The 14,193-nt window shown below is 35.8% G+C and overlaps 1 protein-coding gene across 2 annotated transcripts in view; it reads right to left on the minus strand.

The window, feature by feature from the left end:
* Positions 1-8,344, minus strand: part of LOC149552534 (uncharacterized) — a 54,414-nt gene extending 46,070 nt beyond the window's left edge. For both annotated transcript variants that reach the window (XR_016352948.1, XM_089788117.1), the window contains exon 1: positions 7,927-8,344. Coding sequence is in view for 1 of the 2 variants with exons in the window: in XM_089788117.1 (XP_089644243.1) it covers positions 7,927-8,292 (366 nt within the window). In the remaining variant the exon portion in view is untranslated. The remainder of the gene's footprint in view (positions 1-7,926) is intronic.
* Between the last annotated feature and the right edge of the window lie 5,849 nt (positions 8,345-14,193).

The raw sequence follows: 14,193 nt of genomic DNA on the forward strand, positions 1-14,193 counted from the left end.
TCATTCCTTCTGGTTCTCTCTTTGTAAGTAGATCAATACCACCTTCTATCTCTATGTCTTCTTCTAATCTGGATCTATCTTCGCTTGTGCTACTATTCCCTTGTATACAACAGAAGGATTCTGGATCTAAAAACTCAATATTCTACTCGTTACACAAATTTGATAATTCGCCAAGAATTTCCATCAGTCTGGTGTCGAAATTTCTTCTGTCAGATGTAGGACTATCTTTCCTAAATATGTTCACCATAGATCTCCCAAAGTTGTTAAACTTTATCTTCAAGGACCTGATGCTCTAATACCAATTGTTAGAAACAATAGTCCACCAAGATAATTGAGAGGTGGGGGGGTGAATCAGTTATCCAACAATTAATACATTTATCTTTTGTAAACAAACTTAACCATTCAACCAAAGTAAACAGCAACCATAATAAGATGCACATAGACAATTACACTGGATATCTTAACTAGGGAAACCCTTGATTAGAGAGAAAACCCCAGTGAAGATGATGTACTAATATAAATATTCCTTATTAGAGGATGGACCCTATTAGGAGTCTATTACAACATTTAGTACATAGAGTCTCTATTAGGAGACTTTGAATCCCTGTTAGGAGTTGTAGTACAATGTATGCAAGATAAGCCCACTGCTCAAACATGCAATTTCAACTACAAGAAGAGCTCACTACTCAAACATGCAATTTACTATTATGTTCTTCTTTCCTTTGTTATGTTAACCGAATCAATCACTGTCAGACCTTGTCTCCAAATATCAAACCTTGGATCACTCAACAAAACCTCGCAAATGAAGTTTCCTTCACTTCTACTCTACTCTGCTCAACTTCGCATTCCGCACTTGTACTACTTACACAATTACTTTTCATATCATTTCCTTGTATCCATGATAAAGGAAAATGTCCTTCCTTTATACCACGTCCTCAAAACAATTCCTTGAGTCGATTGTTAGACTTTCTCAATTAATCATTATAGGACCACATTAAGAACACATTACACTTAGTGATAACATTAATCTTCCGCCTTGCAACTTGAATATCTTTTCGTACACACAATATTATGACGAGCGAACTTAACCACGTCATCATCAATATGTTCTCTTCATATCCTCAACCTCAATTCTCAGAATAACAATTCTACTAAGAGATATAACAAGTTTACCAGAACATGCCTCTGTAAACTCTATCTCAGAGCAAACATCACCAAAACTTACATAACTTCTTTCAGACTTATCATTTCTTCTTCTCACATTAACTGCATATACTAGATACTCAAAAGTATCTCCCATAACCTCGGATAGTTAGAATACTCAATTAGTAGTCCGTACCAACTTGATCTTTCCGTTGTTCTTCTGTCAGATACCATAGAAAACTACTATGTTGACATCAATGACAAACTCAGTCATGAATGTAACATACCATCATAGTAACATATCTACAATACTCCCCTATAGGAATATCATCAGCATTAATGCTTCCAACAATCTTGCAACAATCCGAGGTTGGGAGGTGAAGCCTAAGTCAATATTTCTCCTCTTACCCGAATGCCAAGGCTTGCACAACTAGTTAAAGACTCACCAGCTACTTTTTAATATGTTCTTTCTATATCCTTGCTATGTTTTTGTTTCCTCTTATAGTATAGTAAAATGGCAGTAATCTACTTTAATTGTTTACAAGGAATGTTAGGAAATCGTTATTTCAATTAATCGTTATTTCAATTAAACGTTATTTCAATTAATCATTATTTCAGTTAAACGTTATTTTAGTTAATTGCTATTTCAGTTAATCGTTATTTCAGTTATTCATTATTCAGTTAGTCATTATTCAATTAATCGTTATTTCTGTTAATATCTCATAAAATGGATCTTATGTTCGAAAGTTAATTGAGTGATTAATTTCATTTCTACTTGAAATCAGTTATTAGTTATTTCTTTTTCTATTAAGAAAATTCGTTTGTTATACAGAATTTGATGGGGAATTCACGGACCCAAAAATTTATGTTTTCTAAAATAGATAAAAATGGAATAGGAATATGTATTCCAATTCCACCTATTTTGGTGGAATAACAAATGCTCATTTTTGGGCCAAAATTGGAATACGTATTCCTATTCGCAATTCCGTTTTAGTGCACCCAAACAAAGAATTCAAAATTTTAAGAATTTACATATGCCTATTCCACTCATATTCCTATTACCAAACGGGCCCTCAATGTTCTAACAAACAACTTCATCACTTAATCCTCTGCGCAAATCTCATAGTCCTCTATGAATGTATAACAACGCATCCAAATGCCAAATTGCCAATTCATCCCAGTCTCCATGGAACTTTGGTACAAGTTGTGAAAGTTTTGGGGATAACCTGCTAGGCTCATAACCAAACTTGCTGAAATCCAATGGCCTGATGCCATCTAGAATAAAAGGCTTTCTTTGAAATGATCGGTACATTTGGAAAAACTATCCATCATCTCCTTCTGAGTCTTCTCCCTCAGCAGAGCTACCAACTGAAAACTTTATTGAATAGAGTCGCCACCTCTTTCAAGGAATGTATTGATTGAGTTGATCTTCCGGGTCCTTCCTTCCAATAGAGTACAATTCGAAACAAAACTAATACAACTACTTACTAATCCCAGTCTGCAAAATCTAATATTCTAGGTAACTTCACAACGCTTGTTGCAAGCAACTCTCCCCAACAGAGTTGCCAATCTGTTGGTTCCCAAAACCACAGATTAGAAATCCAACAGCTTGCCAATTCTCCAATAGGATTCCTCAATCAGTTCTAGCCAAGGAAGAGGAATGACCTTGATTCCCCTGCACTTCAGGCTCCACTACACCCAAGCAGGTAGACCTTCACCTCAAACACTAACTGCTTCGTTCAAGGCTTTTCTATAGAGAATTTAAGCTTTGGTGAGTTCTTCGGTTGGCAAAGCCCTACAACTCGATCAATTACATGTTGAATGCTGAATGTTTGAATTGAATGAATTTTTGTATAATATTAGTCAATAATGGATTTGATGCTTGTAAGAAGGAACATATAGATTTTTTGACTTCATTTATAAACCCGATCTTCAATAATTCAAAAAGATCGGTGCCTTTGCTTATTCAAGCAACAAAATCCACTACAATGAAGATTTTTACGTACAACTATATAAAATTCTACACACTTATACTGTCAACAATTTAATAATCCAAATGCAACAGATCAAACATATGTACACAATTTTAGAATAGTCCAAATTGAACTTTGACTCCTATGGTAGGGAGACAAATTGGACCTAGATATGGAAACAATTTGATATTTCACTATATCTAGGATGATCGAGTTTAATATGCCATAAATGATCTAGTCCACTTATTTGACATTTAAATTGCTTATAGAATTTAAAGATGATTACAGAGGATGAATCAACTACAATTTAAGTCTCCATGCCTTTTAAATAAAAAAGGCAAAAAGGCTTTTATTTATCATTAAAATATAATAAATAAATTTATATTACAAAGTCATATTTTCACTCATTATTCCTCCTTACAAGTAAATGTAAAATACTTTTTCTTCAAAAACCTTTTTTTTTTAAATATGTCTTGTTTTTTCTCAGAAGACCATCTTCTATTTATATTTTGAATATAGAAGATCATACCTTATAAATTCTAAAATCATACCCCTTTGAAAATAATTGTCGGGTGTGTTTGATAATAAACTATTGTTATCGCTTCACTGGGAAACAATGGTGACTTCGCAATTTGTCAATTGTTTTACAAAGTATAGAGAGTCGAGACTCCCAATGACCTGTGCGTTCCATTCTATGGGACGTGGATGCTTGTTTGAATAACATTCTGTGTGGTAGTGCTGCGTGGTCCTTCATCATAATTCCTTGGTCGATATTCTTCCTTTCTTTTCCTACAGATGTTCTGATGTGGATGGTCATCATTTGCCATGAAGATTGTTGTCATTATTGCCTTCATCTATTTACATGAACCATGTTCGCTATTGACATATTCTTTACGTTTGCTATTGTTCAACCATTTTCTTTATGACAGATTAATCATTCAATTGATTGTGTCTAACTTGATCTTTCATTGAGATCTCATCCCTTTGAAACAAGTCATATAATTCAGACATGCTGCTGTTCTATTGTGGATTACGGAGAACTCTTGTAGGCTGCTCATTTGTTTTTTAGTCATTGCTGCATCGTTTTCCTTATGGCTTTTTCAGCTTTTATGCACCAAAGATGACATATACAAAAATAGAGGATGCTGTCTCATTTCAACATTCTCCCCCATGCTTTCAATAGTTTGTATACAATCTCAAACAAATTCTTTTCATTCTCTATGCACGTTCATTTTGACAGTAGGCACATATCTATAATCTGCAATCAATGTTTTCTTCCTCCGCGTATCATTATTTTCTAACTCTTTCATTTCATTCTTTGACATTATCCACCAAAATATTCAGTATTAAGGAATTGACGTAGGCATGTCAATGCTGAGTGAGCATGTTCATTTCAGGTCTCCTACAATCCTCTTCCATTGAGACGTACTGGTTTATGTTCATAAGTGTGCATTTTGTCTTGACAACCTCCAATGGAGAATTGACCTTAATATTACTGTTATCGCTGTAGCCCGTAGATTAATGCTTGAAAGACAAGCAGCCCCACATCAAACATAATTTTTATGTCCTTCTAGATTCAGTCACTCCTTTTCTTTGGTTGTAGAAAATAAATTGATCTGTAATTTGAAGAGCAGTTATATTACCCATTCTGGCTTTGGTGAAAAATTCGTTTGCTCAAACAGGGATCTCATTTGGTGTTCTGTTTCAACAATCTGTTGCTTGATGAGCCCTGCTGCATCTAATGCTGTACTTGATTCCAGAGTCATATATTTAGTAAATAGATTAAGAACTGAGTGGTCTGTCCGTTATCTTGGATCCTCATGATTGCCAATATAAGAGCTGTACTCATCTTATTGTCATCATCTCTGTTGTATTAGTTTCACTGTATTATGGATTATACTTCCATGTCATAGACTTTATCTTCTCTGATTTCACCTTGGTCAATCATTTATATAACATTCCTGTCTATAAATACCTTATCATTAAACTTGCTAACATACCTTTCATTGTAGCTTAGACATTGATGGTAATATCCTCATCATGTGATATCAAGTACTTCTGTATAGTGCCGGAATGCATGCATAAATAAACCAACTTCCTTTTCCACATCCTTCTGATCATGACTTTTATTGTTTGAACATAAGTAGTGGGTAAGATCTGAAAATTGACCACCGTGTGCATACATCAAATTGGCTTCTAGGATTTAGAATGGCAGGAACACATTTGAAGACAAGGATTACATAGAGTGAATATGAAGATTTTTCCCTATTCATGGTACTTGGGACTCTAAATTTTGCCAAAACTTTGAGTTCCATCATGTGGTTTGTAGCCTCCGAGAGAGTTGATTTGCCATACCACTATATGCAACTTGGGCTGTATGAGCCAAGCGATTACACTCCACTAGAGTCCCTACACAGTTATCCTCTAGTGTGTATTGCTAGTGACTTGATGTATTGCATTGCATTCATGATCATTGAGTATTTGTGTCATGCACTGTTTGGCGTGTGTATTAGCCTTGGATACCTTTGTCTTTTGTGATTGTGGTTGGGTCATTATCTCCATGTGCACCGTAGGGTGGGCCTACGGGTTCCACATGGTTGGAAGGCGTTGCTACCTGTACCACTACTAAGGATCGACAATAGGGATGGCCCTCTTCCAGATGCAGGATCTAGTTGACTTATCCCTCCTCTTATCCTCTTGATTTCACTTTTATACTTGCACTCTTGGTGTGGATCCTTATTGTACTAAGATTTTCATGTATCTTGTTAGTTAGATGATTTAGCTGATTATACATTGTATAGCTATTTAAGGTATGATCGAGTGCTTATCTCATCGATTTGTGCATATTTGGTACTCATTGATGTGGAGGTTTCTTTTCACTTTTGGCTTTCGTGCTTGTTTCCTCGATTGTCAAGACATTGTATCGCACTCATTAGGTGCTTTGTATTGAATGATGAAATGCAAGATAACATTCTATTGCGCACAGTTAGGACATCTTATCGGACAATGAAATGTTGGAGTGCATTCTATCGTGCATAGTGGTGTATTTTATTGCCTCACTTACTAGTGAAGTTTCTCACCTTTTGGAGCATCATAACGTGCAATAAAGTATTTTACCACACTCCTTCTGGAGTTTTATCGCACGATATTGTTTTGACATTAGCGCACATTCGACAATGAGCACTTCCAGACTTTTTTGAAGTTTTCGATTTTGTTTTTGGGATACCCATTGGAAGTTGTATCTTCCCATCCTAGAACAAAACAACTATTGGAAACTTTTGAGATGGTTAGGAAAGTTGTCACGGTGTTTGTGTGTTTTAGCCAAAAATGAACTTGAATGGTTAGTCATCTAGGAACTTGTATATGCATTTGAAAGTAATGGTACATTTGGGAATGGTTGGTTAGTTGGTTAAGTCTTCTACATGCGATCATTATGATTGGTTTATGCCTATATCTATACTTTATTTAACAAACAAAAAATATGTTAGCGTATGTTTTATCCTTGTTTTCCAAGGGCTCCCAAGTAGGACATTACATGGGGTTTAGTGATGGGAATATATTTACTTGTTGATGACCAGATGAAGGTATCCAAGTAGCGTGGACGATGCACTTGGACTCAAGAAAAAGTTCCTCTCAGCTTCTAACCTTGACTTGGCTAGACCAATTGTTTGACAAAATATCAGCACAGGTAAAAGTGTTTAGCAAAGTTCATCAAAAGGAGGTTTCTTGATTGCTAAAGTAGTGGCGATCATAGAAGCCTTAGAGTTGACTTCTCACAAACTCACAATTCCATATCAAGGAAGAAAGGAACAACAAGAAATAGAAGAACCGTCTTTTTGTTTTGATTACTATTTGCTGTGTTTTTTCAGCAATGCAACATTACCACATTTGCAACATTACCACCTCACCAAGAATGCTCATGCATCAAAATCACAAAGGAGGATTTCTTGGTGACCCACTCCACAAGGCTTTTGCAAATTAATATTTAATGCTATAAATTGAATTGCTTGCGAGCAGCTTGCTTTCTCGAACACCACCACTGTGAAGCAATGTTTTCCCAGAGGAGGGTTTTTAGAAGACACACTCCACGACTAATGGAATATTACTATTACGGTTACCTATATAAGATTTCATTGCTTATTAGCAGCTTGTTTTTTCAAACACTACTAATGTGACAGAAAAATATCTTACTGATTTCTTCGTTCACTAATTTGCTAGCTACTTTTGGGGGTTTTTTCATAAATCGATTGCCAAAAGGTAAATATTTCCAAAACTGTTAGCCAACTTCTATTAAAACAACCTACTTACAAATCGTAGAGATTCGGTCATTATTTTCTAAACATAGAAACGACTTCCCACTCCTATTTTCCCCATTGTGGGAAGCAATGTATTTGACAAATAGAGCAATTCTCAACTATCAATAGCGTAAGATCCTTGGAAAAAGATATTTTTTATAGATTTCAAAGGTTCTAAGCAATAGGTATAGTGGAACAGAGAGTGCTAAGTGGCAGGAATTGCAATTCAAGCAAATAAAGCACTAGGTAATAGAACAAGATGGGAAGGTGAAAGCAAGAAACGACGGAAGGAATAAGGCTATTCCAGTCGTCTTGGAGTTCACTAGAAGGTCTAAAATTAGTAAATTCATAAAACGTCACCATGAATAAGTTCTTCAAAGCCCTAAAGTAAAATGTCATAATACTAATTGCATACATAAGACATGAAATCCACTAATATGATCAAAACCCAGCTCATTAGATTAACTTCCCATGAGACTGAAAGTTAATTTAATACATTAAGGACAGAAAATTACCTTCCTGCCCATGAAAGGCTGGGGAAATACGAGGTCCTCATACACGCAATTCTCTGCTATAAGATCTTCTAACGATTCCACTTCATGGTTATTAATCTTAGCGTAGAATTCCTTCACAACTTGCGTTGCCGAGGGCTGGAGCTGAACAATTTGTGTATCTGCAACGGCATACTTCCCCTCTATCGGTCCCGTCTGGGTTGTAGCTTTACAATTTACAGTAATTTTCTGTATGGTGAAAGGAGTTGTCCGGGCGAACGGAAGACTGCTATGAAATTTTGAAGTTGTTGTGTGTGGTGATGACATGGAGTGATTGGAAATATGGGTTGCAAGAGACCTGCCCGTAGACGAAAAGCTTGAGATCGCCATTTAGAGCCAGCGTACTTGGCAAACCTTCAAGTAGTTCTGGGCACCCTGCTACGCTCAAATACAAGTAGATTATGGTTTTTATTGTCATCTGGACTACCACGTGTGTCTATGTAGATTTCTATCTTTTAGAAACCCCTTTTGTATGTAGGATGTTTAGTGGCACGTCTTTCTTCTTCTTTTGGGTACGTAGGAAGTTATATGTTGTCTAAAAGCTGAAATGAAAAAAAAAATCTTAAAAAATATGTTCAGTCAAATGAACTACATTCATTTTTCAAGTAAGGGATTGTATTTATTCAATTAATTATAATGCACAATATTATTTAATATTTGTATTTTAATATTTATACTAACTATTCACCGACTAAAGAAGCACAAAACACTTCTTAATCATTGTTATTCAATATGGAGGATAAAATGATTCTATAATACAAAGGAGTGGCAATTACAAAATAAAGACAATGATTGGGTTTAAGAACCATTACAATTTTCCACTTGAAGTTCAATCAATGCTACGAGAAGAGTTGCACAAAAATATCCTCCACTTTTTAAAAAAATTGATCACATGCAAGTAGGTCTTGAGAAGATCTCAACATTTCCAGGCTTTGTTCCAGCACACTCTGAATGAATCTTCTCCAACTCAACTCAAAGGCAAAAATATCTTCTCTTACAAGAAACTCAAGCACAATCTAGCACATTAGTCCATATTAAAATTTACTACTTTCTATAGACTCAAAATACTTTCCTCCATCCATAGAATAGTCCTTCAAACAACACTCTCTTGTCCTCCCTTTCTCTACAACCCTACGTAGATCATGAATAAATTCTCCTAATTGTGAAGTTTCCTCACTCAGACCCTGGAGGCGACCAAACCACCCAAATATACAAACAAGTTGTGGAGGACTTAAACTATCATAAGCATTTATCTTTACCATATGATGTAAAGTACTATCTTTAGCAAAGAAGGATGTCCTCGAGTCAATCACCACAAACACCAAGCTCCCCTTTAGTACCAAACAAATAATGAACTCCCAAGGCTCAACTTGCAAACCTTGGTGGAATAAGGATGGATAGCCCTCACATTGCTTAACAAATCCAAATCTTCATTTTTCTCCCGAGCAACAACATTTACACCTGCCTCAACATCTCTTTCATTTTGATTTCTATAATCTTCATTGTCTTCGTTGCCCTCTTCTTCATACCTTGTAAATTCTATATCATGAAAATCCTCCTTCATGGTACACTTCCAATGTCATGGAACTCCTCCAACACATTATTCCAATCAAGATTTATGACCAATATGATTGTTGCCACATGGGAACTTTGTAAATCATGACAATCTTCTCCAACTTTCACCCATTTCAGCTTGTTGTAGTCCCATTTCTCTTCATTAGGAAGTTCATGTAGCTCCTCTACCAAGGTATTGAATAATTGCTCCCCATAGAACCTTAATACCTACCCACCACAATGCCCATCATTCACAACACAATGACACCCAACTCCTTGATTTGAAGGTGTGGGAGAAGAACCTACAATCAATAAATTCCACTATGCCTCTACTTCTAGAATCTACAATAATAAATCATCAAAGACCTTATTCTTATACTTGTCAAAGGCTTTTGGGTCATGCACACCCTTGAACCTAGGGCTCTTTCTGACCTTCTTGAGCTCTACAGTCCCTATGCTTCTGATATCTACGACCGCCTAGCACATTGAATCCTCTTATGGTTTCATTCCACCAAGGGGAAACATCTCTATCAACAAGACGTACATTTTTGTGAGAAAATTGTCTTGTGTCAAAATCATATCACCTTCCTCTTCTTGAAACAAAGTTTGTTCAAAAAAATCCCACTCTTTCTCAAAGTTTCTTTTTCAATATTCATTATATGACACAAAACCTCCAACTTTTGGTCTATACAAAATAGTTGGTTTGTGAGTAGGAAATTTTCTTCCTTCAACCTCACAATTTTTTTCCTTTTCATAATCCTCTTGAGTATTGGCTTCAACCTCCTCAACTTCATCCTCACCTGCTTCAGCATCCTCCTCTTTAGTCAAGTCTAAATTTTCAATAAATTCTTTAATAAAAAAATCAGCTTCATCATCTTCTTCCTCCATCTTTGCTCAAGCCAAATCGGCTATGATGTCAATTGTTGAGTTTGAAAGTTGTGGATTAAAAACAAAACCAAAAAATAAACACACACACACTTAATACTCAAATAGAAAAACAAAGATTTATAGTAGTTCATCCAAATAAACGACATCCAGTTTGCAAGCAGGGGGTTCTCTTTTATTCAAGTAATTGCAATGCACAACGCCATTCAATATTCATACTCATTGTCCAAAGAGGCTCAAAACACTTCTTAACCATCACAAGTCAATACAGAAGATGAAATGATTCTATAGTACAAAGAGATGATAGTTACTAAATAGAGACAGTGATTGGGCTTCAAAACTATTACAATATTACACATCAATTAGTACAAGTTGTAAAAAAGGGTCGATTTTCTAAATGATTTGTGATAGTCCATGTTCAACAAGGATAATGTTGTGTCAAGGGATACTTGGAATTCTCCACATAAAACCTCTTAATTATGCATGTTTCTATTACATAAAAGTATCATATCATACCTCAACAAGATGACAGATGTGTTTTTGGGACTTTGCTTCATACCCTACCAATAGAGTAACAATCGTCATCGAACATTGAGTGTTCAGTCAATATCGCCTAAAAGAGTGGAGATGAAGACATTCCCATATCCAAGCTCTTGGAAATTGGATCATGGTCATGCAAGAATAGGCAAATTTGGATGAGGAGGTGATCGTTATTTATATTATGGCAATATGTTGGTTGTTTACTTCCATCGGGGTTTGGTTAAGCATTGGGTCACTGAACATCATTATATAATTATCTCAAAAGGAACTAGGAAAAATAAAAACCAAAAAACAAGAAAATAAAGAGCCTAAGTGTTAGATATTTAATCTATCTATAATCTACCTTTGCTATCACTATTATCAACAATGCATGCTTAAATAGCAGAACTACTTGAATATATGCTCAATCAATCAATCTCACATTAACAAGTGTTGCAAATGAAGCTAATATTGAAGTAAATGAAGTCATTCAAATTTTATCCAAGCTAAGGAAGGTAATAATAACAAAGTAGAAAAGATCACACTATTTTTGAAGATAAATGAATCTCACAGCATTACTCTAAGATTTTCTTATTAAAAATACAACTTAAAAAAACTAATAAACACTAGGTAAAACACATAATACTTCAAACATAATGCATGCTTCCATTAATTCCATCAAATAGTATAATAGTAGTAAATGGGCAATAAAATCATCAATTCTACCTACCCTTCAAAAGTCAGCCTTCTTCCTACTTATAGACAAATATTTATAGCTTAGGGAAGAAGACAAAACCCTAACCCTAACTTATCTATCGACTACCTTAATTATAGATATTTATAATCATTTACATGCAGGAGCTACCTATGACATATATTATATTTATTCCATAACTATGAAAGGGATAGAAAGAGACAAGGAAAGAAAGAGGGGATCTTCCAAGGATATTGAATCCCAAAGGTGATCTCCACGTGCTTCCTCTATTAGGATCCTATCAGTTATCTCCTTGGGGCACCAGCCGGATGATAAGAGCACTCCATCATCTTTGATGACCTTGCATGCATTGTAGATGTGTAGGGAAATGTGCAAGTGAAAGGCCTTTCGTAGTTGTCCATTTCCTACACATATCAACTTAAAAGGTCTGACACCTCTTTATAATGATTGGTGGTTGGTTCTAGAGGATCTTCAACACTCCCCATCATAAGAAAACAAGGAATTAAAGAGTGTGATTTGGGGTCTGATGTTTTCGATACTAGTTGTTGTGAAGCAAAAACTTGTAGAGTTGGGTATAGAGAAGAGGAGTCCCCGACCCAAGGTTTTTACATTGTAGAATGTTGTGGTGTGATTAGAGAGAGAATAGTGATCTTCCCTAGACTAACATCTCAAGTAGGCCTTAGATCTTCTTAAATGAAGATTTACACTTGTAGTGTAGTTTCTCAAGTGTTAGTGTTCTATGTAATCAATAGGGAGGCATAGATATAGAAAAGGAAACCTTCCACAGGCTAAGTAAAAGGTATTTCATGATCTCCCACAAGATCATCTTAGCTAATGATCATGGAATTGTGTCTCTAAACTAACTTCTCTATTACCTTGTTTTGTCTTAACTTTTCTTGCTCTATGGGTGCAACCAATCCTCTAAGCCTTAGGTGTTATTCTTATTAATATTCATAAGAAATGTGTTTCAATTTAGTGAGAAAAAGTTAGTTAATATGCATATTATGGTTGGATTAAAGGAAACTTTGATGGTGCTGCTAAGGGAAACCCGGGAAGTGCGGGTTGTGGAGGTGTGTTGAGAGATCATCGGGGAAATGTTAAAGATGCTATAGCAATCCCCATAGGCAGGACTAATAGTCACATTGTTGAAGCAACGGCTGCCCTTTATACTATGAAAATTGCCGTGGATTTGGGATGTCTGAATTTATGGTTGGAAGGTGACTCTCTAAATATTGTGAATATCTTGAATAATAAAAGTTATATCTCATGGTCGATAGAGGCCACAATCAAGGAGATCAACTACCTTATTCAAAAATTTGAAAAAGTTGTCATATCCCATACCTTTCGGGAGGCCAACGGTGTTGCTGATTGGATTGTCAACTATGCTATCCTAACAGGGCAAAAGGTGAGGTGGACTGATGAATTAACTAACCAAGTTGATCTCAAAGCAATTATTCATTATGAAGCCATCCATGCGCAAGTGGGAAAGATTTGTAAAGATTAGAAAGTTAATGATTTCGTGGAGTGAGCATATTATTGCCAGATTTTCTTCCCCAAGGAAGTACACTCAAATGAATGCGATGTGGTTTTCGCACGTATCTCCGAAAAAGGAAGTCTCTTTTGATGGGATGAAAAATAGTTCTCATTTTAACCCTTTCACTCTCTACGTCTGGTTACTCTGGTTTGAGTGCGTTCTCAATTCTCTGTAGATGGGGGGCGAACTACGCAAGCAGGAACCAAAAAAATGTGATGCTTGGAAGGCTCATGAGGATGTTTGGAAAATTCTACAGAAAGGAAATGTGACTTGTTATATGGAGCAACTCAATGGTTTTAAGCCACACATCACTACGACTTTCTTTAAGAACTAGTCCAATGACAAAGTCACTCTCCATGGTGTTACTGTGAAACTTACGGAGGATTTTATTGTAGAGATCACGGGCCTCTCCATGGCGGGCATAAAATTCACCAAGCAAACTAGTATTTCAAATGCAACCTACAAAAAGTTTTCGAAAATGGAAGACGAGGAGAAGCAACTAGAAAAGAGTGGTGATTTCTTCGATGTGCATCAGATAAAGGAGATCTAGAGGGATGTTCTTTGTTGTATCCATGAGTATTTCATACTTGATGGAAGAAGTAAAAGAGTTCATAAATGCCACTTTGTTTTTTTAAATCACTTCAGACACAAAGATAGAATATCTTTCCCCTTCTTTTTGCGGTTTTCTTTGCTTTATAGTTTAGAAGCTCATAAGAAGAAGGAGTCCAGACCCATTTTACATGAAGGGTTGATTCTTCTTATTGAGAGGTATTGTAAAAATAAACACATTGCCTCTACTCCCTCTAAGGACAAGAAGAAGGACTCCATTAAGAGTAAGAAGGGTGACTCTATTAAAGGTAAAGATAAAGCCCTGAATTTGAAACCCTCGGCTTCTCAAAAACATGAGGATGACGAGTCTGAGACTAAGAAATCAGAAAGCCATGAGAATATTAACCCTGAGGTTGAGGAAGATATTGACGCCGGGGATTTAAGCTCTAATTTGGACGGGTTAATGAAGATATCA

The sequence above is a fragment of the Cupressus sempervirens genome, chromosome 6 (genome assembly GCF_028749045.1).
Source record: "Cupressus sempervirens isolate cs-2001-9-10 chromosome 6, ASM2874904v1, whole genome shotgun sequence".
Taxonomy (NCBI): Eukaryota; Viridiplantae; Streptophyta; class Pinopsida; order Cupressales; family Cupressaceae; genus Cupressus; species Cupressus sempervirens.